General features: G+C 41.4%; 1 protein-coding gene across 1 annotated transcript in view; it reads right to left on the bottom strand.

The window, feature by feature from the left end:
• LOC121303550 (pappalysin-1-like) overlaps positions 1-26,159 on the bottom strand; it is a 202,097-nt gene that overhangs the window by 142,271 nt on the left and 33,667 nt on the right. Inside the window, exons 3-6 of the mRNA XM_041234313.1 lie at positions 8,151-8,296; positions 7,193-7,486; positions 3,389-3,581; positions 2,389-2,510 (exon numbers count right to left, since the gene is read on the bottom strand). Of these exons, the coding sequence (XP_041090247.1) occupies positions 2,389-2,510; positions 3,389-3,581; positions 7,193-7,486; positions 8,151-8,296 (755 nt within the window). The remainder of the gene's footprint in view (positions 1-2,388; positions 2,511-3,388; positions 3,582-7,192; positions 7,487-8,150; positions 8,297-26,159) is intronic.

Consider the following 26,159-nt stretch of genomic DNA (forward strand, 5'->3'; position numbering starts at 1 on the left):
ACCTGGGACAATCCCAGTTGAACTGGGACATCTGGTAACCCTAGGCATCGATTGGGTTAGAAGGGAGGTAAGAGATTATGAAATGGCTTCAGGTTTTCTAGGAAAGGCAGAACAAGTCCGGGCATGTTTGATGAGGATATTCACCACTGCGTAGCGCTAGGCAACCAGGAATACATGCTTTACAGTATATAGTGGTACAAGGCAGAGTGAAATCAAAACAGCTGAACCTGCTATATGTGTCCCAAACCTCAATCGTTAAACAGACTTCAAAAGATGCTATTCCTTAAATACTCAAGGAGTGAGAAATAACTGCACAGAATAAAATTAATAAGAAATTAATATTAAAAACAAACTGCTACATGGAAGCAACACACAGAAAAGCCTCAAAAACCTCTTTAAGAAGTTGCTCATTTAGTCTTGAATAAGCTTTTTGTTACGATACAGAAAAAAAATAAAATATGACAAAAAACATAAATCACAAAGTAAATATTTGTTTCGAAAGTGTCAAGCAGGTCATAAAATCAAAAGTTACCTGTATTTTTAAAACAAAGCAATGCACTTCATTGGGTTCTAAAGCACCTTTCCCTTAGAAAGCAAAACAGACACACACATACACGTACACTCCTCAATACATTCCCACACACACACACACACCTCAATAAACCCACACACACCTAAAGACATCCTTACTTACTCTCTAACCCTTTGTACATACCTTGTCCACCTCTACCAGATTCCAGAAGCCAGCAAAATAGCATTCATTACTCAACAAGCACAACATTGTAAGAGGATTCAAGCCATGTTCCCGGCTCTATAGCGCTATTCGATCAAACTTCTTTGAAATAGAAGGACACTTCCCCGAATCATGGGTCTGTGTTAGAAAAAACACGAAACTCCTGGCAAGCCAACATTCAGCAAGATTTTAATGCATAACAGATGTATGCAAAAAGAAAATTAGATTAAATCTCAAACACGGAAATAGCGTGAGTTAAAATAAACATCATATCTGTGATCCCTGTTTAATTGATTCTGCCAAGTTTGCAAAGAGCTGGCTGACATTTACCTTCACAAACCCTAGCTTTGCTGCCTGAACAGGGATGGCCATAGGAAGGCCCTTGACATACAGCCCTGCATGTTACAGGTCTGCTATCAGTCAAGCCAGAACCAATGAAGAATCTTGTTTGTGTTGTGAAACCACTCTGCTTTTGATAGAGAAAATACCTGTCATTAAGAAGTTTGCCATTATACAAACTAAAAGGCAGCACACCAGATTTCCTCTCCATAGAACATGCATTCAGCAATAAATGCAACAATCAGTATGTTTACATGACAAAGCGTTTACATGACATTAGTTTTCGGAAAACTGAATGAGAAAACTGATTTTCTTAAAACGTCACTTTTCTGTGTTTACATGATTAACAATAGAAAATCTAATTAGAATTCAACTGTATACATGGATTGATGTTTTTGGAAAATGCAGGATATTTTTGCATGCAAAGTACTGTAGTAGCCTAAGCACGATTTGAAGACTGGACATTTCTGGGACAGATTTCTGGGACAGACCAATCCAATAACTCAAGTGCTTTATCGAAGTGTCAGGTCTAAATTCAAAGATTACTATTCTATACTTCTATTCAGATTCCCCACAATGTGCAATCAGTCTTTCCAACAGCTCATCCTGTTCTATATTACCGATTTCTTTTGCAGACATTATTTTAAATTCTCACATCATTTTAAAGCTGGAAAACATTTGCTGCTTCAGTATGGGCTATTAACAAATACACACAGACTTTAACAAATGTATTACTTTATCCCTAACTAGACAAATGGTGCATGCAGACTGACTACAGATGACTACACTACGTGCAGAAGGGTCAATGTGTGCACAGGCGCAGTATGCTATTTCAATAAGTTTTCTGAAAAGTGTGTTTAAATGATATACATCTTGTTAGTTTTCGGAATTAATCGGAAATTTCTAGGTGCTGTTTTCCAGAAATGTACTTTCAGAATATTCCGATACATTTTCAGAAAACTGTGTTTACATGACTTTTGATATCAGTTAGTTTTCCGAGAAATATATGCATTCTTATGCTCATGTAAACGCACTGAATGTTGATAACAGATAGGTACGTGTTAACGATGCCAGACCTCATAGGAGGCACACTATATGAAGGCATTTCACTAATGAAGGCGAGATCACAAGCTCAGGTGTGTCTAATTAGCCCATACTGTGTTAAAGTCTGGAGTGGCTCAAATTGCAGCCAAATGGGTTTCTTATTTATATTCCTGTGGCACTTCTTTTACAGTCCTCCTTCCAAACAGATTCCAGATGCTTCTAAACAGAATAGAAATGAAGCCTCTATCACCCAACCTGTATGGGCCCCTTACCTTCTGCTTGGCGGGGACTCCAGTTTCCGGAAGGGGCGCAGGGCTTGGGAGATGAAGCGTTGAAGGCGTACTGCATCAGAACTCCACCCTCCATGCATCTGTCACATGCTGATCCCACTTCTCTAGGAAGCCAGCAAAAGAAGAGGTATCAGCTTAGATACATTAAATAAAACAGCAAGAAATTCAGGGGATTGAGAAAAAAATGTAGGCGTGGAGGACCACAGTGAACACCTATTTCAACATTCAATTAAGTTGAATACTGCCCTCTAGAATTGCTAGTTTCATCACTTTTGAGCACTGGCTATGAAAGCACCTCCCAACCCTCTATTGAGCAGCCTGCCAGGCCTGCTGTCTGTCAGCTTTGAACTGAACCTGACCTGAAACTGGGGCTGCAGCTTTCCTAAACTACAGAAGAGATGTCAGGGACTTCAGAAGAGTGTTCTGAGGTCAAGCAAACCACTAGGATACAAGAGATCATGGCTTCCAATCCACAGGCTCACTCTGTGAAAGCCCTATAGTTCATTGATGCAGAGCTGGGGGAAACCATAGCAATAGATTAGTAAGTGTACAGTAAGTGTATAGACTATGTACAGGCAGATCCTGGAGTGCTTTGTGGGATGGGGGGGGGGGGGGGGGGGTCTGTTATTATTGCAGGACAGACAGATAAGCTCAGCAGAGCAGATCACAACCTGCTCTACATGGTGAGGGACATTGGACAAAGTCAGGGGACACTGGACAAAGTAATGGGACACTATCTAGCTTTTATAGGAGATTTATTAATGAGGTGAGAGGCTAGCTCTCTAACCCAGGTAGTGTGGTGGGGGACCTTCTGCATATGAGAAGCATATAATAATATGAAAAACTGTCTTCAGTTATGGGCTTGTTAAAAAGTAGGCTTTATTCTTTTTTTATTTGGTCTAGGATCCCGAATGGAATGTCTCTTAGCTCTGTGTATGTGTGCGTGTGCGTGTGTCTGAAAGCCAGCATTGCTCTTTTTCACCTGTCATAGACTTGCCCGTCGATTGGAGGGAACCACTCGAGTGTCAGTGCCTCTGCCGTCTGGTCCACCACTTGAGGAGCGATGGCGATGGGGGCGGGCTTTGTGCCTGGCTGCCAAGATTGGTAGATAAGATCCAAGTAGCAGTGCATTCTGGAGACTTGATTGAGCGTGAAGGAATCAGTGCAGTCATCATCTTGAACACACAGAAGAAAAACATAAACTAGAAAGATGATAAGAGAACAGGTTATAGTGTTACTGCCAGCCTGTATGCAGTCCCTTTAACCACACACAACAGAATGAAAGGATTGGGAAAGTAATTACCCATGATGGCATTAGTGCACCCATCAGTTCACACAAGGCTAAATAGAGACTCTTAAAAAATAAATAAATAAATAAAACAGGACTATTTACAAGAGTTAAGAGACTTACTAAAAAAAAAAAATTCTACAAGAAGCAAAATAAAAAAGTACTGTAGAAAATATCCTGCAAGTAATCAATTCACTAAGCTGTATTTTTTTCAGTACACGCTTTGCAGGTTATTTGAAGTATTATAAGCAAGTAAATAACTAAATAAGCAACAACAAAGTTCTAGTGACAGCCAAGCAACTATTTTACTTAGAACACACTTCAAATTAGTGCAATTCTAAAATAAGTTATATTCAGATGGGCAAACATTTCAGTGTCTTTAGAGTGTATTTTAGCATGAAAGGGTGTTTGCTTTAACTTTGTTTCTTCCAGATTTAATAAATTATTTTAATATGAACACTTCTGAGGGTCACGCCATGACTTTACTGCAATCCAGTAGCCATCACCATTTCTTGTAGGCAGAGAATAATAGTGTTGGAAAGAAGCATAGCGTTTCTCTGTCTCTCTCCCAGCTCAAAGAAACATGCCAGTTCCCTCTCTCTCTTCCAGGTCACAGAAACATGCTGTTTCCCCATCTCGCCCAGCTTAAAGAAACATGCCATTTCCCAGCTCAAAGAAACATGCCGTTTCCCAGCTCAAAGAAACATGCCGTTTCTCAGCTCAAAGAAACATGCCATTTCCCAGCTCAAAGAAACCTGGTGTTTCCCAGCTCAAAGAAACATGCCATTTCCCTGTCTCTCCCAGCTCAAAACAACATGGCGTTTCCCAGCTTAAAGAAACATGGTGTTTCCCAGCTCAAAGAAACATGGTGTTTCCCAGCTCAAAGAAACATGCCATTTCCCTGTCTCTCCCAGCTCAAAGAAACATCCCATTTCCAGCTCAAAGAAACATGCCGTTTCCCAAATCAAAGAAGCATGGCGTTTCCCAGCATAAAGAAACATGCCGTTTCCCTGTCTCTCCTAGCTCAAAGAAACATGCCATTTCCCTCTCTCCCAGTTCAAAGAAAGAGCTGAACTACGTGGGAACTGATAAGGTTCACCAAATGAATCGGTCGACTGAATGCCCAGAGACTTCAATAACTTTGTAATACTGGTACATTTGAGCAAGCAAATGAAAACCCAGATGGAATCTATTTGTAAATCTTTAGTTGAAAGGCAACTTTGTGCGCTTTCTTCGTTCAACACAAGCTAGGATTCTCAGCAAAATCGCCTGAGAAAATCAGTTATCAGTTTTTTTATCCAGTGGAATCTCATAGCTGGCATCAGTCCATGACAGATGTGAAGATATCTTGATGACCATGTTGCTGTGCAGGATTATAACTGCAGTTACTCAAGTTACGATGATGATGATAATAATAATAATAATAATAATAATAATAATAATAATAATAATAATAATAATAATAATAATAATAATAATAATAAAAGGAACAATGTACAACAAACTGTGCCTGATACAATTGTATCGGTTTGTATGCGTCCCTCTGGCACTATTGACAGTGAAAGCACAACTGTGGAGGTGTTGGGTGTTATGATTTGGACTATATACTCACTGAGGGGAGAAACTTAGGCACCACACCCATTTAACATGGAACCTGACACAGATTTGCTGAGGAGGAAAGGCCAGAGAATATTGCCTAGCCCAACATGGTGACTTTAAAGTGACAGGAATGCATTAATGTCTTTATGAAGCACCACTGTATCCACAAATACATTAAGTGATCCCGAAGACCGGGCCTTGTTCAAGCTACACAGCAAAACAAGAAAAACATGTAAACAACTACAGCAAAAGGAAAATAAACGAAAGAGGAAGGTAGAAAATGCTGCACGCCAGGAGGACAGGCTCCGTGGCCCTCTCAGGGAAGGCGCAGCAGGGTCCTCCCATCAGGGATGCCTATTAAATGAACTCTGAACTGTTTTCAGGGTGGTCCTGCTGTAAATTGTTATTTATATTAAGCATTCTGTTTGAAGTTTCACCCAAAACACTACACTGTTGCAACATAATTAGACCCTGTACATATTTTAAAATATGTAATTTTGCACATGATGAAGTGCATGTTTAAATATCCCTGGAGTCTCCTCAACATCGGAAGTTCTTGGTTATTCTGTAGCTCCGTGAAAACATCTATCAGTTTAGAGAATATAAGCGCTGGTCCAAATAAAGTGCTGAGTAATTACAGTGACAAATAATGTCAATGCACACATAACCAGGTTATATCATCATGTGCCAGACTGCTACTCTGTACATATGTATGTGTAACCCCTTGCTCTATCAGTAGACTGTTGACATACAGGAGGGTTAGTTTGCAAACATTAAACAATTTCTTTGACAGCAGAATAATGATAGTGTAGACTTAGCTCAGGGAAAGAAAACAACTCTTAGTAGGAAACCAGTGTATTGCAGGCCATCTAAGAACTATAGCTGTGATTATTACAACTGCTTAAGGGACTGCCTATTAGTCGGTTTAACATGGGAAATACATGGCAGGAATTCAGCAGAAGTGTAAAGCACCTGTGGCCTCAACACATAGCTCATGACTAACGAAATCCGGCACAGCAGAGTGCAAGCACGTCCCTAGCACCCCTGCAAAAACTGATCTGGTATATCAGAGTGCAAGCACGTCCCTAGCACCCCTGCAAAAACTGAGCTGGTACAGCAGCATGCAAGCATGTCCCTAGCACCCCTGCACAAACTGATCTGGTCTATCAGAATGCAAGCACGCCCCTAGCACCCCTGCAAAAACTGATCTGCTATATCTGAGTGCAAGCACGCTCCTAGCACCCCTGCAAAAACTGATCTGGTATATCAGAGTGCAAGCACGCCCCTAGCACCCCTGCAAAAACTGATCTGCTATATCTGAGTGCAAGCACGCTCCTAGCACCCCTGCAAAAACTGATCTGGTATATCAGAGTGCAAGCACGCCCCTAGCACCCCTGCAAAAACTGATTTGCTATATCTGAGTGCAAGCACACCCCTAGCACCCCTGCAAAAACTGATCTGGTATATCAGAGTGCAAGCACGCCCCTAGCACCCCTGCAAAAACTGATCTGGTACAGCAGAGTGCAAGCACGCCCCTAGCACCCCTGCAAAAACTGATCTGGTATATCAGAGTGCAAGCACGCCCCTAGCACCCCTGCAAAAACTGATCTGGTACAGCAGAGTGCAAGCATAACTAATGTCAAATGAAAACAGCCATTCAAAGCTTATTTATGACAAGGAATATGTTAATAAAAATATGCATTTTTAAAATGACATTGAAAAAGATTTTGCAAGAATATGTACAACAAAGCGTATAGCTAGAGAAAGTTTAGACACTACAGCCTGTTCAGTAACACTAAGATAACAGCTTTCCATTCAATCAGATTGAAGTGGCTGGCCTGTAACTGTGCTTTACTGGAATGTGTGCTTCAGCATGTTACTTCCAGTGCTGCTAATCACCTGCGTAGCTCATGAAGTTGTCGAAGGGCGTGTTGCTGAAGCGGCTGCGGCCACAGGTGTCGTTGCCCGGCTCGGGGTCCCGGCAGTGCTTGAACTTGGGGGTGGGGTTGGTGTCAGCACATAGGTCCCCCGTCTCCAGGGAAGGCTCGGTCTCCAGACAGGGGTCGTTGCAGGACTCAATCTCCGAGATACCCCGGAACACGTGGTACAGACCCAGGCTGTGGCCAATCTCGTGTATCATTGTGTGGGTGTGGCCAAAGGTCCCGTAAAAGGAAGGGTTCAGCACAATGCCACCTGCATTAAAACAGAGGTCAGTTAATACCCACGGTGCAGTCATGTAGCAAGGTCTACAGACGTTGGACAGGGTGTGGTGAGGGAAACACATTCAAAATGTATTCGAATGGCAGGTTGAACTAAGCACTAAGGTTGACAGTGAACAGTGTCCTGGAACTACAACACAACATGAACACCACAAACAACAGAGCAAAAGAAACCCAAAGCCAACTCTTTAAAATCCAGTTTCTGTTAAAGCAATTAAAGTAAAGCTAACAGATTTTACCTAATATTAGTTACTGTCATTTTATAGGTCTCACATTATCCTGTATTTTGCTCCTTAATTACTTTTCAAAAAAACAACAGTAAAAAATCTAATCCTCATTTATGACAATATGTATGTGTTTTAAAATGGAAAGTGTGAGACCTGTGAAGTGATGGCAATACATATTGAGATTTACTGGCGTGGTTTTGTTAGCTCGGTGTATTTTAAACATGTGTGTCAATGTATTAGAATTGTGGAACAATAGGAAATGAACCCTGAAATAAACACATTTTTGTAAATATCCATTCACCATGGTATACTTTTTATGTTTCTTGCCATGGAACAACATCACGATGTACCAGGTTAAAAGTAGAATTGCTTGTTTTTCTCTTTATAAACCCAACAGTCAACAGGCAGTACCTAAATGCGTTAGTGCCTCTTTATCCCAGGGCCAAGTGGCCATCCCCGCCAGATCCTCATCAGAAGAGTTGGCAAAGAAGATGTTGAGATGTGTCGAGCCGTCCAGCTTGAGAATACTTTTCAGCTCTTTGACATCCAGATATGCCCTATGGAGAGACAGAACTAATTACATGAACAGACAGCACAGATACCAGATCACAACAGAGCAATTATTTCATTAGGCAAAGTTTAGGTTGGTAGTCTTGGCAAAATCTGCATGCATACTGAACTCCTTGTGTAACGAAACGAAAGCAACACAAGTCATAATGAATTCCATGCAATTGTCTGGCTCTGGTGCTGATGTTTAATTGAGGAATAGTACAACTGGTTTAAACAGCTTGAGGAACAATAATATTTTTCAATGACAGGGACTGTGTCAGTACCCTGATATGCTGGTGTTACCCTGGCATGGCATACACGGTAAAGTATACCCACAAAATAGATGATGGTCTCAATAGCACACAATCCAGTTTGTCACAATAGGTTTCATCTGTAATGACCCCTTGAGCCCGGAGCTGTGCTCTCTGGTGCTGGTTTTCTGCAGGGAGACCCTGGTGACTGTCTTGATGGACATGTTACTCAACACCGCTTCTGAGGGTGCTGAGCCACGGTCACCCACTATCATACCCTTTGTGAAGTCATGCAGATCTTTGTGTTTCCCCACAACTGTTGCTGAACACATCGTGTTTTGGTTACATGCCCACATTAGAGTACATTGTGGACTAGGAGACGTTAACACTGTACATGAGAATAATGTACATATTAAATGCTAAGGTGATAAGGAACCAATAACCAGCGCCTTTAACCCTATCACCTCCAGGCAGCGCAAGAGCTGTCCAGCACTGAAGTTTAACACAACCCTGTCAAGTATAGCCTGCCATTCTAAGTTACCGATTTATTCACCATCACAAATCATTGCCTGTATTTGTTTACCACATTAGAGTCAATTCAATTGATAATTGTTGTTAAAATATTTAAAAGTAGGTCCTCCCTGGCAGTTTTCATATTTTACTGACACAGTAATTTATAGAGATTCATTCAGTATGATTGATTTCCATACCTCGGGCCCTATTTTACTTGTGTAACAGTGACAGTATTTAGACTCACTAGACCCCCATGTCTCATTTCCAAGTGACACACAAACTGGAACATTTTCTCGTAATATATTTCCTACAGATTAATTCTTCTCCTCTAAGAGGTGGTCCCAAGGTGCTGCCCTTGTGTGGGTGCTGATTTAGTGAAGCAGGCTTCTGCAATCTAAGACCCCACTCAGATGCAACAGAGAAGAGGCCAGCAGTAACTGGAGCTGCAATTACATCCTAAGATCCAGGGTGAAAGGTCAGTGCCGTTGTCTGGCCAGGCTATTTCAGGACAATTTCAGAGCCCTTTTGTTTCACAATCTTTGCATGTCTTGGGATATCCTATATTAAAGAAAAACCACATCAACAAAAAAGGACCATATCTAATTATTACTCATTACACTTCCCAGCTTCGCCAACATGGATTGAAATTTTCATTCTGTTCATGAGCCCACCAAGTTTGCACCATTTTTCTTATCATTAGTACAAAACTCAAAAGTACATTTTAGTTTGTTTATTGAGAACAATAACTTAAAAAGTGAAAGTTGTGTAAATTTGCACATGAGCAAGAAATGTACTGTACAAGTCCAATTACAAAAAAAAAAAACCCTCTTCTGTACATTCAATATCTCAGCATTTCTCAGACAGCCGTGTTGTAAAACAATTTCACACACTGCAATGTATTTCTAATATTTTCTATAAAATATGGTAAAACAACAACTTTCCCAGACACGCTATTACAGAATAAAGCGGTGTCCCTTTCATGAGTTTTTCCATTTAGACAGTATCTCAATCACTCCCTTACAACAAGCTGAACAGACCCTGGACAGCAGCTCCCGTTTGGAGCTAGGCTATAATCCCATTTCACAATAAGAAAGAAAAGAGTTTAGAAACTTCTTATCTGAAAAATGTGTCATAGTGACACTGGTCCACAGTTAAGAGCGCATTCCATTTTTATTTAGCACCCCCACATCACAGCAAACTATACTTGTAAATGTAAGATGAAATACAAAAAATATGTATACTTTTGAGAAGTGTAAAAGGGAGGACATTCTCAAAATGCACTTCCCACATTTTGAAATATAATCCCCTCTCAAACAATAAAAGGATATCTGACAAAGTGTAGAAGGGGTTTAATACATGGGCATGTATAGAAGCTCCTTCAGTACTCGCTTTGCAACATGTATAGAAGCTGCTTCAGTACTCACTTTGCAACATGTATAGAAGCTGCTTCCGTACTATCTTTGCAACATGTATAGAAGCTGCTTCCGTACTATCTTTGCAACATGTATAGAAGCTGCTTCCGTACTATCTTTGCAACATGTATAGAAGCTGCTTCAGTACTCACTTTGCAACATGTATAGAAGCTAGTAGAAGGAGATGCAGTTCTAGTGGTCTAGTAATACGAGATGCAGTTCTAGAGGTCTAGCAGAATGAGACGCAGTTCTAGTGGTCTAGTAGAATGAGACGCAGTTCTAGCGGTCTAGTAGAAAGAGACGCAGTTCTAGTGGTCTAGTAGAAGGAGATGCAGTTCTAGCGGTCTAGTAGAAAGAGACGCAGTTCTAGTGGTCTCGTAGAAGGAGATGCAATTCTAGTGGTCTAGTAATAGGAGACGCAGTTCTAGTGGTCTAGTACAAGGAGATGCAGTTCTAGTGGTCTAGTAGGAGATGCAGTTCTAGTGGTCTAGTAGAATGAGACGCAGTTCTAGTGGTCTAGTAGGAGTCGCAGTTCTAGTGGTCTAGTAGGAGACGCAGTTCTAGTGGTCTAGTAGAAAGAGACGGAGTTCTAGTTGTCTAGTAATAGGAGACTCAGTTCTAGTGGTCTAGTAGAAGGTGATGCAATTCTAGTGGTCTAGTAATACGAGACGCAGTTCTAGAGGTCTAGCAGAATGAGACGCAGTTCTAGTGGTCTAGTAGAATGAGACGCAATTCTAGCGGTCTAGTAGAAAGAGATGGAGTTCTAGTTGTCTAGTAATAGGAGACTCAGTTCTAGTGGTCTAGTAGAAGGTGATGCAATTCTAGTGGTCTAGTAATAAGAGACGCAGTTCTAGCGGTCTAGTAGAAAGAGACGCAGTTCTAGTGGTCTCGTAGAAGGAGATGCAATTCTAGTGGTCTAGTAATAGGAGACGCAGTTCTAGTGGTCTAGTACAAGGAGATGCAGTTCTAGTGGTCTAGTAGGAGACGCAGTTCTAGTGGTCTAGTAGAAAGAGACGGAGTTCTAGTTGTCTAGTAGAAAGAGACGCAGTTCTAATGGTCTCGTAGAAGGTGATGCAATTCTAGTGGTCTAGTAATACGAGACGCAGTTCTAGAGGTCTAGCAGAATGAGACGCAGTTCTAGTGGTCTAGTAGAAAGAGACGCAGTTCTAATGGTCTCGTAGAAGGAGGCGCAGTTCTAGTGGTCTAGTAGAAGGTGATGCAATTCTAGTGGTCTAGTAATAGGAGACGCAGTTCTAGTGGTCTAGTACAAGGAGATGCAGTTCTAGTGGTCTAGTAGAATGAGATGGAGTTCTAGTGGTCTAGTAATAGGAGACTCAGTTCTAGTGGTCTAGTAGAAGGTGATGCAATTTTAGTGGTCTAGTAATACGAGACGCAGTTCTAGAGGTCTAGCAGAATGAAACGCAGTTCTAGTGGTCTAGAAGAAGGAGATGCAGTTTTAGTGGTCTAGTAGAAGGAGATGCAGTTCTAGTGGTCTCGTAGAAGGAGATGCAGTTTTAGTGGTCTAGTAGAATAAGAAGCAGTTCTAATGGTCTAGAAGAATGAGACGCAGTTCTAGTGGACTAGTAGAATGAGATGCAGTTCTAGTGGTCTAGTAGATTGAGACGCAGTTCTAGTGGTCTAGTAGAATGAGACGCAGTTTTAGTTGTCTAGTAGAAAGAGATGCAGTTCTAGTGGTCTAGTAGATTGAGACGGCTGCAGAAGAAACTAAACTTAAAAAAAAAAAAAACCCTCAACATGGTCTTCAAGCCAGTAATCTGTGACACCTGCTTGATGTGGGAAATCCGAGAAAACCCAGCGGAGCTAAATTAAGTGTGCGTAAAGTGCCGCGCGATCCAGGACTTGTAAGTGAGACAGCAACAGGATCTTGAGGAACTGGTACACCCACAATTCATGGAAGTCTGCATCACCCCTAACAGACTGAAAGCCACCAGGGAGATAGAAGGTCAGAACAGCTGGGTTCAGGTAGGCAGAAGCAGGGAAAAAAAGAAACTTCGTCAAACACAACCACCAGAAATCAAAACAACCAACAAATTTGAGTCACTTCAGAATGTTAATGAGCAGAACCAACAACAAGAGAATGAAAGGAACAACATCCAGGACCCCATTGACAGTGGTGACCAGACAGCAAAAAGAAGGGAGGTCATGATTGTTGGGGACTCCATATTGAGAAACACAGCAAGTTCAATTCGCAGTTTGGACCCCCTTACTACAACAGTGTGCTGCCATCCGGGAGCCTCAGTCAAGCACATCACTGAGAACGTGGACAGGCTCCTAGAACGAACAGGAGACGACCCGGTAGTAGTCGTCCACATCAGTACAAACAACATTGGAAGAGACAGACCAAAATCCCTGCAAAACAAATTCAGAGAGCTAGGAAGGAAATTAAAAGAGAAAACCAAAACTGTGGTATTTTCTGGTATACTACCGGCACCTTGCAAAGGACCATATGGACAGCAGGAAATAATTAATCAAAAATCACGGCTGAAGATGTGGTGCACATGGGAAGGCTTCACCTATCTTGATCATTAGACCACATTCTACAACGAGGACTATCTGTATAGAAGGGACGGACTGCACTTAAATAACAAGGGAACCAGTCTACTTGGAGAAAAGGTCCTCGAGCAGGTTCAGAAGCATTTAAACTAGAAAGGAAGGGGGGAGAAATTAACAAAAAAACAGAAGGGAGACCGCATCAAAACAAGAACAACAACTCAGGTAAGACAACCATTAAATGTATTTATCTAAATGCTAGAAGTATCAGAAACAAAATTCTAGAACTTGAAGATACTGCACTAACAAGTAACTATAATGTGATAGGTGTTACAGAAACTTGGTTGTCTGAGAGTGATGGGGACGAATATAATATTTGTGGGTATACAATGTATAGGAAAGACAGACAAGACAGAAGAGGAGGACGGGTAGCGCTATACATAAGAAACAGTCTTGAAGCCCAGGTGTTAAACCTGGACAAAGAAAATAAAGCTGAATCAATATGGGTCAGAATAACTGACACAAATTCAAAGGGCATAATAATAGGAGCATGCTATAGACCGCCAGATTCAGATGGTGAGCAAAATAATCTGTTATACAATGACATTAGAAATGCGTGTAGCAAAGGAGAAGCCATACTAATGGGGGATTTCAACTTCCCCCATATAAAATGGGAAAACCCGGTGGGTATCACGAAGGATGAAATTGAAATGGTGGAAATGACAAATGACTGCTTCCTAACACAATTTGTCAAGGCACCGACTAGAGGGGAGGCATGCTTTGATTTAGTCTTTTCAAATAACGAAGACAGAATAACTAAAACAGAGGTCAGAGAACCACTGGCAAACTCAGACCACAACATGGTCTCATTTGAAGTGTTTTTTAAAACCCCAAAAGTAACGACTAAAGCTAAGGTTTACAATTTTAGAAAAGCAAACTATGAAGGTATGAAACAGAGACTAACAGAAGTAGATTGGAGTAAAATTGAGAAAACACCCACAGAAGAAGGATGGCTGTTCTTCAAAAATGTAGTACTAGAGGCGCAAAACAATTACATCCCTAAAGCAGACAAATCTAAATGTAAAACTAAATTGCCAAAATAGATTAATAGATCAATTAAAAAAAATATTCAGTGAAAAAAGGCACTTTACAGAGCGTTAAAAAGGGACCAAAAAGAAAGTACACAGAAAGAGTACACGGAATTGCAAACGCAAGTCAAAAAGGAAGTGAGAAAGGCCAAGAGAGAAATAGAAATGAACACTGCTAAGGGGACTAAAACCAATTCTAAGTGTTTTTCCAATATTACAACAGCAAGAAAACATTCAAAGAGGAGATTAAATGTCTAAGAGATACAAAAGGCAAAATCGTAGGTGAAGAAAAAAAAAATAGCAAATATATTAAATGATTACTTTTCACAAGTTTTTACAAAGGAAGATACAGACAACATGCCCCACATTCAACCAGTTCCTATCCAGTTTTAAATAACTTTAGCATAACCGAGGCATTAGTGTTAAAGGGACTAGGAGCTCTTAAAATAAACAAATCCCCTGGGCCGGATGAGATCCTCCCAATAGTACTCAAAGAAATGAAAGAAGTTATTTACAAACCGCTAACCAAGATCATGCAGCAGTCTCTTGACACAGGGGTGGTACCGACAGACTGGAAAATTGCAAACGTAATACCGATCCACAAAAAGGGAAACAAAACTGAACCAGGTAACTACAGACCAGTAAGCCTGACTTCTATTATATGCAAACTTATGGAAACTATAATAAGATCCAAAATGGAAAATTACCTATATGGTAACAGGGTCCTGGGAGGCAGTCAACATGGTTTTAGGAAAGGGAGATCGTGTCTAACTAACTTGCTTGATTTTTTTGAGGATGCAACATCGATAATGGATAATTGCAAAGCATATGACATGGTTTATTTAGATTTCCAGAAAGCTTTTGACAAAGTCCCGCACAAAAGATTAATTCTCAAACTGAACGCAGTTGGGATTCAAGGAAACACATGTACATGGATTAGGGAGTGGTTAACATGTAGAAAACAGAAAGTACTGAGGTACCACAGGGATCAGTATTAGGTCCTCTGCTATTCCTAATCTACATTAATGATTTAGATTCTGGTATAGTAAGCATACTTGTTAAATTTGCAGACGACACAAAAGTAGGAGGAGTGGCAAACACTGTTGCAGCAGCAAAGGTCATTCAAAATGATCTAGACAAGATTCAGAACTGGGCAGACATGGCAAATGACATTTAATAGAGTGTAAGGTACTGCACGCAGGAAATAAAAATGTACATTATAAATATCATATGGGAGATACTGAAATTGGAGAAGGAATCTATGAAAAAGACCTAGGAGTTTTTGTTGACTCAGAAATGTCTTCATCTAAACAATGTGGGGAAGCTATAAAAAAGGCTAACAAGATGCTTGGATACATTTTGAAAAGTGTTGAATTTAAATCAAGGGAAGTAATGTTAAAACTGTACAATGCACTAGTAAGACCTCATCTTGAATATTGTGTGCAGTTCTGGTCACCTCGCTATAAAAAAGATATTGCTGCTCTAGAAAGAGTGCAAAGAAGAGCGATCAGAATTATTCCGGGCTTAAAAAGCATGTCATATGCAGACAGGCTAAAAGAATTGAATCTGTTCAGTCTTGAACAAAGAAGACTACGTGGCGACCTAATTCAAGCATTCAAAATTCTAAAAGGTATCGACAGTGTCGACCCAAGGGACTTTTTCAGCCTGAAAAAAGAAACAAGGACCAGGGGTTACAAATGGAGATTAGACAAAGGGGCATTCAGAACAGAAAATAGGGGGCACTTTTTTACATAGAGAATCATGAGGATCTGGAATCAACTCCCCAGTAATGTTGTTGAAGCTGACACCCTGGGATCCTTCAAGAAGCTGCTTGATGAGATTCTGGATCAATAAGCTACTAACAACCAAACAAGCAATATGGACCGAAAGTTTGTAAACTTTCTTATGTTCTTATGAGACACAGTTTTAGTGGTCTAGTAGAAAGAGATGCAGTTCTAGTGGTCTAGTAGAATAAGATGCAGTTCTAGTGGTCTGGTAGAATGAGACACAGTTTTAGTGGTCTAGTAGAAAGAGATGCAGTTCCAGTGGTCTAGTAGATTGAGACACAGTTTTAGTGGTCTAGTAGAAGGAGACACTCAGGCTAGTTGACTAGTCAGATTGGTGAGATCGGGACAACACAGTCCACCAGACAGTCTCTTGGGTTTCTTATTCTATTGAAAAGGGGAGGGGGTTTAAAAAACAGTAACAGATTTTGAAATCTTGTGCAGTGACAGGTACAAACCGGGTGAAGATTATGTGCCTTTGAATTAGCTTCAAAATAGTTCAAATGTCTTCGAGAGTTCTTTAACAAATGCAAACTTCCGGGGGACATAATGCAGTTTTTGAAGTCATGTTTTGTGAAACAAAGTCAGAAAAAATGTAACTATGAAGTAGAGGATGAGTGCAGCTCCCTTGTTATTTTGATATCTGATTTACAAATGAAAAGAATGATTTAATACAGTGAATTAGTGATGGGTCTTTATAGTACATATTCAACTTACAGTCAGCATGGGAGCCGGGTCTTTGGTTAGGATTTATAGCTATTCTATTGTTGTTAATTTCAGAAATGTTACATGTTCAATTGTGCATCTATACACTACATTGCATACAATAAAAATTCTGTTTTTCTATATATACACCTTACAGCTCTACATATTCCCTTAAAGAAGCCTAGCAACTTTCACACAGAAAGGACCCCTTCCTCTGCAATACGGTGTTTACCCTGGACCAGGTTGAACCTAACCTAGTCCACTGCATTCACAGAGCTAATTGAAAACTCTATTTTGTTGAAAAGAGGGAAACGGTTAACTTCTTGAGCCAATCTTTAAAGAGAGAAGGGAGGATGCAACACAAGATAAATACAAATAAAAAGACCTGTGGAGAGCAGATGATATCAGATGATATAAGGTTTCCCTCTCAATAATTTCAGGAATTTCATTATTTCCTATGAAAATCTTTGGATTGCTCTGGGCTACGCAGAAGGGGGAAGAAAAGGTCAGAGGGTTTTTCAGAAAGATGAATAAGTCAGCCACAGAACAAGCAGAAATCTGCTATTAAACTGGGACCTGTTTTAATAAGGTCAGACCAACCCAAACCGAGTTCAGTTAAGTATAATCTAGCAGCTCTGTTGCAAAATCACACAAAGTTATTGTAGTGTATTATCATGAGAAAAACACGGCTTCTGTACAGTCGAGATGGTGAATAGAGGAGCTCATGAAACAAACACCATTGTGGAATAGAGGCGCTCATGAACAAACACCACTGTAGAACAGAGGAGCTCATGGAACAAACACCATTGTGAAGGCACGCAGTCATCTTTACCAGAAGTTTGAGTCAGTGTGGAGAGTAGCACGACAGTTTCTATATCTAATCCATATTAAATGGACATGCTACATGGCTCCCTGGGCAGTGCTGCAGTGTGCTGGCCGCAATGTTCTCCTTTATTATGCTGACACACTCTAAATCGAACTCAGCCTCTTGGTGTTTCTTAAAGCTGGAATCCTCCAGCAAGCATTAATTTGGATTTAACCAATAGAACACCTCCCTGAAGAAAAGGGAACTCCAATCAACTGCTGTCGTTCTCTGTGATAGAATACACCGTGTAACAATTATTTTTTGTTTTTTGTTCCTGAGTAGTAAGTGTTATTTCCTAATTGCTTATGCCTCAAAAGTATAGAAAATGGCTATTATTCCCCACAAACTTTGCTTTTGTGACCAGGACAGTGATATTTTAAAATATCACTATTTCCAATGGGAAAACGGGCAAATGTGTGTCTTTTCATTCACATAAATACTGTAACTACAATATAATCATAAATCTCAAAAAACTACTCATTTCTAAATCTTTTGTAGTCATTTTTGTATTACTTTAGTATCAATACATGTTAATTTCGATTCATATGTTGTTTTTTTCTTACTTTATGTGAACGAAAAGACACACATTTGCCCATTTTCCCATTGGAAATAGTGATATTTTGAAATATCACTGTCCTGGTCACAAAAGCAAAGTTTGTGGGGAATAATAGCCATCTTCTATACTTTTGAGGCATAAGCAATTAGGAAATAACACTTACTGCCCAGGAACAAAAATTGTGTTACATAGTGATCAGCCATTACCATAAAAAACCTGCAAAACTCACTGCTTACTGCATAGGCAGTACAATGCATACAACGCCATTTATGGGTCTTAAAGGATCCAATTGATTCAGCTTCAACAATGTGACTAGGTAACCCACTCTGTGTGAAGTGTCTCTTCCCTCTGTCCTTGTCTTGTCCTTTACTGAATGGGAGTGCAACAAAAAGAAAAAAAGTTCACTGCCCATTAACATCTGCTAAGAATTCCAAATACAGCCTTAAACTATGACTGATATCCGCTCGTCCATACGGGAAAGAAGTGCCAACAGATTGTCATCTAATCAGATTTTTCCAATTAAAAACAAAACAAACAAACAAAAAAAAACATTTTCAGGAAACATATATCAATGTTTACAACAAAGTCAACAAGCATATTGAAATCACAAAATGAAAGTGAAATCTTAACAATGTAAAGATGAGGTAGCACAGCTTTAACTACTATTACACTGTAGCTATTAAATCATTTATTATAATTATTATTTGCTTATTTAGCAGACACCTTTATCCAAGGCGACTTACAGACTAGGGTGTGTGAACTATGCATCAGCTGTAGAGTCACTTCGAACAACCTCTCACCCGAAGGACAGAGCACAAGGAGGTTAAGTGACTTGCTCAAGGTCACACAGCTGAGCTGGGATTTGAACCCAGGACCTCCTGTTTACAAGCCCTTTTCTTCAACCACCGGACTGCACAGCCCCCTATTTACTACTTAACCTCAGACTGTTCCACCTCAAGTAGTCAACGCAGTAGGGCTTTACACCTACCATGCAGCCGAACACACTTCATACACTGTAGTGTTCGGATCAGTTTGGGTCATTTAGCAGGCGTAACACATAGCTTGGCATCTCTTACTTTGAGAGGTCCCAAAACCACAGGTTAGGCAATTTTATCTTCAGACTGAGTGAGGATTTACTGCTACGCAGTATATACACTTCAGTGAACATTATAGTTTGACAACAATAAAACAGTCATTTAGTACAACCAGGCTAAAGCATGTTCCCACAATGCTGCTACCTCATAAACATGTCCACTCATGACAGCATGGAAAGAGGTTCCGCAATACCAGGGGTTACCAGGAGGCCACGCCCTGTTAACAGGGGTTCCTTTTGACATGCTCAGGCGCAGGTAGCCACAGTAAGGGCCAGGGGCGGGTGTCTAAAGCAGCATATACATGTAACAAGTGTTTTTACAACACTGTCAAACCATTGAGGAAGAGGTGCTAAAAGCAAGCTTTGTTCTCAAATCCTCCATTAGGTAAAGCGATTATCATCCTCTGGTAGTGCGATTTACAAGCCTAGGGGGCTATGGGGAGGTTAAGCATTTGAGAAAATATCAAGGATAAAAGTTTATTTTACTAGTTCATATCACTGCTGGCAAGAGCTACACAAGTTAATTAGGGCAGAAAAAAGTCTCACACACTTAGGCATTGTACTCCCAGAAAGGCAGAGAAGTGTTGGCCCAAAAACTCCCCCAGTGTCCTTCACTGACCTCTTAACACATCCCTTCAGCATGTTCCCTTCCATGTACAAGGCATTAACCCTTCAACTACCTGAGCACCTAGGAACTTGTCTTTTTATTTAGAATTTTAGGGCTGTTCCCTTGTCTTTCTCTTTTTATTGCTAAAGCTTACGCACTTTTCTTTTGCACCGTAGTTCACTTTTCATGAACTCCATTCTGGTGACCCACTCACAAACATGCTTTAAAAAACAGAAGAATAATACAGCTCTTCTCAGTATAGAAAGAAAGAAAATAATTTGTCTCTGTGGTTTGCGGCATTTTAAGATGTTGCGGTTCTACAGATTAGTTAAATGCTATTATTCTGGTTACAGTTCTACCTGGCACTATTGAAAAGATAAGAGAGAGAAGTTTCGAGAATGAACATGTTTTTTGTTTTTACTTTTATGAGTTTCGATAGCAACTTCAACATCCACAGGATCCAATAACATTTACAATACACCAATTTTTACATTTCATACAGTAAATACACAAATCTTTTATACATTGAATGTCTTTACTGGTAATACAGCATATGTTTAAATAGAATCAACAAGACGAGAGCCCTTGTCCTGGGCACAGAACGAGTTCAACTCAAAACTGAAGATCTAAAAGCTTCACAGTGTATAATTCATATATTGTTTTATATACTTATATATTTCCAAAATCTGGATAATTCCTGGAACTATTAAAATGCCAATATAGAGATCATAGCATTCTGTTAAATATTTCACTGGAAATATCTCCTTAATACATTTTCTCCACAAATGCCACCATTTATAGGACCTTGAAACAATTTACATCACTCTTGTTTCATACTGTTTGAAAATGATTGTAAAAAATGTAATAAGCAAGATTTACATACTACTATAAGTATAAATATAAAGCCAACTGTATTTTTTAGTATTGGAAATATATAATATACAAAAAACATTAAAATTACTGTTTACACAGAAGGTTTAAAAACATTGATTTACAGCCTTACTCAAAATATGAAGATCTTATTAGAACCAAGGTTGAGAAGTGTTCTATATGAACCATAAGGGACGTGCCTGCTGGGTATTACAAAACAGACACTACTGTGCGAGCAAGGTCCTGTCCTGGTGTGCTGCTGTTCCGTCTGTTTTGTGGGGAGCGGGGGGACAGGGGGACGAGACTTTAAACAGCCCCCCCCCCCCCCCCCCCCTTCCCCCGCAACAACAAGACTGAGTCCCAAACTGATATCTACAATAGAAATCAAAACATCTGATCTGAGAAGAGGCCAGGGCAGCACATGAAAGAAGGCAGGGATGAGCACAATTAGTATTTAAAAGAAATCTTTCCACATTGGCTTTGAATTAAAACCACTGGTAAACAGAACAGACACTTACTATGAATGTAAAGCCCAGAGCCAGACGGCTTTTTAGCATGCTAAGTAGCTACGGGCTTAGGGCCAATAAAATCTGCTTTCATATAAATCCATTGTTCTCTGTGCAGGATTCTGCAATCAACAAGGAATGTAAAATAAATGTTTGTTATGCAGCCTCGGGCAATGCGCTCCAGACATACTGTAATCAAATACAAATAATCATACAGCGACTGTGCCGCCTTCAAAACTGACACATATTCATTCTCTCTCATTCATGACTCCCTCCTTCTGTCTTTCAACTCTGAAGTTTAAATACATAGCAGGGTGCGAAATAACTGACGACCCTGGCGGCAATTGCCACAGTGCCCAAGCTGCTTGTCGCAATGCCTTTCAAAATTAAAAGAAATTACGGGAAAAGTTGCATGTAAGTGCGCCTGTCATTGCTGCCGGTGTCCCTCAGCACCAGCACATCTCATCGACAACCCATTCACAAACTAGCTCAGCACCAGCACATCCGATCCACAACCCATTCACAAACCCGCTCAGCACCAGCACATCTCATCCACAACCCATTCACAAACTAGCTCAGCACAAGCACATCTCATCCACAACCCATTCACAAACTCGCTCAGCACAAGCACATCTCATCCACAACCCATTCACAAACTCGCTCAGCACCAGCACATCTCATCCACAACCCATTCACAAACTAGCTCAGCACCAGCACATCCCATCCACAACCCATTCACAAACCCGCTCAGCACCAGCACATCTCATCCACAACCCATTCACAAACTCGCTCAGCACCAGCACATCTCATCCACAACCCATTCACAAACTAGCTCAGCACAAGCACATCTCATCCACAACCCATTCACAAACTCGCTCAGCACCAGCACATCTCATCCACAACCCATTCACAAACTCGCTCAGCACCAGCACATCTCAAACACAACCCATTCACAAACTCGCTCAGCACCAGCACATCTCATCCACAACCCATTCACAAACTAGCTCAGCACCAGCACATCTCATCCACAACCCATTCACAAACTCGCTCAGCACCAGCACATCTCATCCACAACCCATTCACAAACTCGCTCAGCACCAGCACATCTCATCCACAACCCATTCACAAACCCGCTCAGCACAAGCACATCTCAAACACAACCCATTCACAAACCCGCTCAGCACCAGCACATCTCATCCACAACCCATTCACAAACTAGCTCAGCACCAGCACATCTCATCCACAACCCATTCACAAACTCGCTCAGCACCAGCACATCTCAAACACAACCCATTCACAAACTAGCTCAGCACCAGCACATCTCATCCACAACCCATTCACAAACTCGCTCAGCACCAGCACATCTCATCCACAACCCATTCACAAACTCGCTCAGCACCAGCACATCTCATCCACAACCCATTCACAAACTCGCTCAGCACCAGCACATCTCATCCACAACCCATTCACAAACTCGCTCAGCACCAGCACATCTCATCCACAACCCATTCACAAACTCGCTCAGCACCAGCACATCTCATCCACAACCCATTCACAAACTAGCTCAGCACAAGCACATCTCAAACACAACCCATTCACAAACTCGCTCAGCACCAGCACATCTCATCCACAACCCATTCACAAACTAGCTCAGCACCAGCACATCTCATCCACAACCCATTCACAAACTCGCTCAGCACCAGCACATCTCATCCACAACCCATTCACAAACTAGCTCAGCACCAGCACATCTCATCCACAACCCATTCACAAACTCGCTCAGCACCAGCACATCTCATCCACAACCCATTCACAAACTAGCTCAGCACCAGCACATCTCATCCACAACCCATTCACAAACTCGCTCAGCACCAGCACATCTCATCCACAACCCATTCACAAACTCGCTCAGCACCAGCACATCTCATCCACAACCCATTCACAAACTAGCTCAGCACAAGCACATCCGATCCACAACCCATTCACAAACTAGCTCAGCACAAGCACATCTCAAACACAACCCATTCACAAACTAGCTCAGCACCAGCACATCTCATCCACAACCCATTCACAAACTAGCTCAGCACAAGCACATCTCATCCACAACCCATTCACAAACTCGCTCAGCACAAGCACATCCGATCCACAACCCATCCACAAACCCGCTCAGCACAAGCACATCTCAAACACAACCCATTCACAAACTCAGCTCAGCACCAGCACATCTCATCCACAACCCATTCACAAACCCGCTCAGCACAAGCACATCTCATCCACAACCCATTCACAAACTCGCTCAGCACAAGCACATCTCATCCATCCACAACCCATCCACAAACCCGCTCAGCACAAGCACATCTCATCCACAACCCATTCACAAACCCGCTCAGCACAAGCACATCTCATCCACAACCCATTCACAAACCCGCTCAGCACCAGCACATCTCATCCACAACCCATTCACAAACAAACTCGCTCAGCACCAGCACATCTCATCCACAACCCATTCACAAACTCGCTCAGCACCAGCACATCTCATCCACAACCCATTCACAAACTCGCTCAGCACCAGCACATCTCATCCACAACCCATTCACAAACTCGCTCAGCACCAGCACATCTCATCCACAACCCATTCACAAACTAGCTCAGCACCAGCACATCTCATCCACAACCCATTCACAAACTCGCTCAGCACCAGCACATCTCATCCACAACCCATTCACAAACCCGCTCAGCACCAGCACATCTCATCCACAACCCATTCACAAACTCGCTCAGCACAAGCACATCTCATCCACAACCCATTCACAAACTAGCTCAGCACCAGCACATCTCATCCACAACCCATTCACAAACTCGCTCAGCACCAGCACATCTCATCCACAACCCATTCACAAACTCGCTCAGCACCAGCACATCTCATCCACAACCCATTCACAAACTCGCTCAGCACAAGCACATCTCAAACACAACCCATTCACAAACTAGCTCAGCACAAGCACATCCGATCCACAACCCATTCACAAACTCGCTCAGCACCAGCACATCTCATCCACAACCCATTCACAAACTCGCTCAGCACCAGCACATCTCATCCACAACCCATTCACAAACTCGCTCAGCACCAGCACATCTCAAACACAACCCATTCACAAACTAGCTCAGCACAAGCACATCTGATCCACAACCCATTCACAAACTCGCTCAGCACAAGCACATCTCAAACACAACCCATTCACAAACACCAGCACATCCGATCCACAACCCATTCACAAACCCGCTCAGCACCAGCACATCTCATCCACAACCCATTCACAAACTCGCTCAGCACCAGCACATCTCATCCACAACCCATTCACAAGCTAGCTCAGCACCAGCACATCCGATCCACAACCCATTCACAAACTCGCTCAGCACCAGCACATCTCAAACACAACCCATTCACAAACTAGCTCAGCACAAGCACATCTGATCCACAACCCATTCACAAACTCGCTCAACTCCAGCATTATGAAACGATTAGGAGAGATAGTGAACAAACATCATCTTGAGAAGTGCATTGATTTCTGTTTTCATTTATTTTTGAGTAATGCATTATCACTACCTTATGTGTTCAGCAATGCACCATAACAAAACTGCAAATCCTTTACAACAGTACCAGAACTGTGAAACTGCAGTCTCTCAAATGCAAACATCTAACATTATGTACTGATGAAGTTTCTATTTCAATTTTTGTTTTGTTTTTTCAAAGCTGTGTTGCTTGTACAGGTTTTGTAACAGCGGTTAGCAAACTATAGTTGCGCAGACATGGCAGACCGAACAATTCATTTGACCACAATTGTTATTAAACTCCAGCCATGGGTAAGTCTTCAGCCAGTTTGGCTGCACATATATATTTTTTAACTTTCCCTTCACTGATATCTCTTATTTGTGCTGTTGTATCACTAAAGCCGTGTGACCACCCCAGGCAACATCCAGGCGACACACCAGCAACACAAGAAACACCCCGGTGACATGTAATTAATCTGTAATTACAGCAAAAACAGCCAAAGGGAAATGTGCGGCATGACAGCCAGCAAAAACCATGGTTCCCAAAGATACCAGCGAATACTTTAAACAGGACTAATCAATGTTAAGTGGAGAGAAAAGAAGGTAGTTATGACTGTGCCGGCAGAATTAAGCAGTTAGGGGTAATGGTCATGACCTTCATAGAAACATCCCAGGGTTTGTTTTTTTTTAATCTATTTTGTGTTGCAGGGCAGCAGCATTGGAGTGATGAGACAGCAAGCAGTAGATCTCACAGCTTCTATACTGCGGGAGGCCTTTGCTCTCTGACCCTCCTGCATCCTTTGCAATATTAGCTTCATATTCTCTCTGATGTTTCATTACTCTGCTTCCCATCTCTGTTCTCTGCCAATGCAGCCAGTTCTCCTCTTATTCCTGGCAAGTATGTGGGTTGCTCAGAGCTGCATTTATTAGGAACAACACTGAGCCCCCCAGCAAAACCTCTTTCAATGGATTGCTTACCCGTTGTGCTGGAGTGATTGTAGCTCACACAATAGCTCCATACATTCTCTCAAGCAAGCAGTTTTGAAAGATGTTTTGATCGGTGTGTTCGCAGACATGTACTTTCATTTTAAAACATGATATCTGGCGATACACTGGGTAAAATAAATGTTGGTTTGGACGTTTTGCTTTCATATCACTTATGAAAGCATGTTAGCATGTTCCCATCCCTTTTTCCTGTCAGTAACCAACCAGCTTCTTTCCCTAATGACTGGTATGCTTTGCATCCAGTGAGATGCTTGACCCCAAAGACACTGCTAAAGTGAAATAACCTCGACAGTGTAAGTGTCCTGGAGGGCATGTCAAGCAAACTGACAACTTTCTTTAGCTAGTGCAGTAACAGATTACAAATGTCATGCTTTAAAATCAAAATACAAATCTGCGATATCAAAAGCTTACTCTGAAGCTGCACCATCGAGAGCTACAGTGAAAGGAACCGCTGTTTCATGAGTGGATTTTGTTGCTACATCCTTTTCAATGAATTACGCTCCATGGACGTCAATTTACTGACACCTGCTTTGCGTACACTTCAATCTACTTC

The sequence above is a fragment of the Polyodon spathula genome, chromosome 33 (assembly GCF_017654505.1).
Source record: "Polyodon spathula isolate WHYD16114869_AA chromosome 33, ASM1765450v1, whole genome shotgun sequence".
Classification (NCBI taxonomy): Eukaryota; Metazoa; Chordata; class Actinopteri; order Acipenseriformes; family Polyodontidae; genus Polyodon; species Polyodon spathula.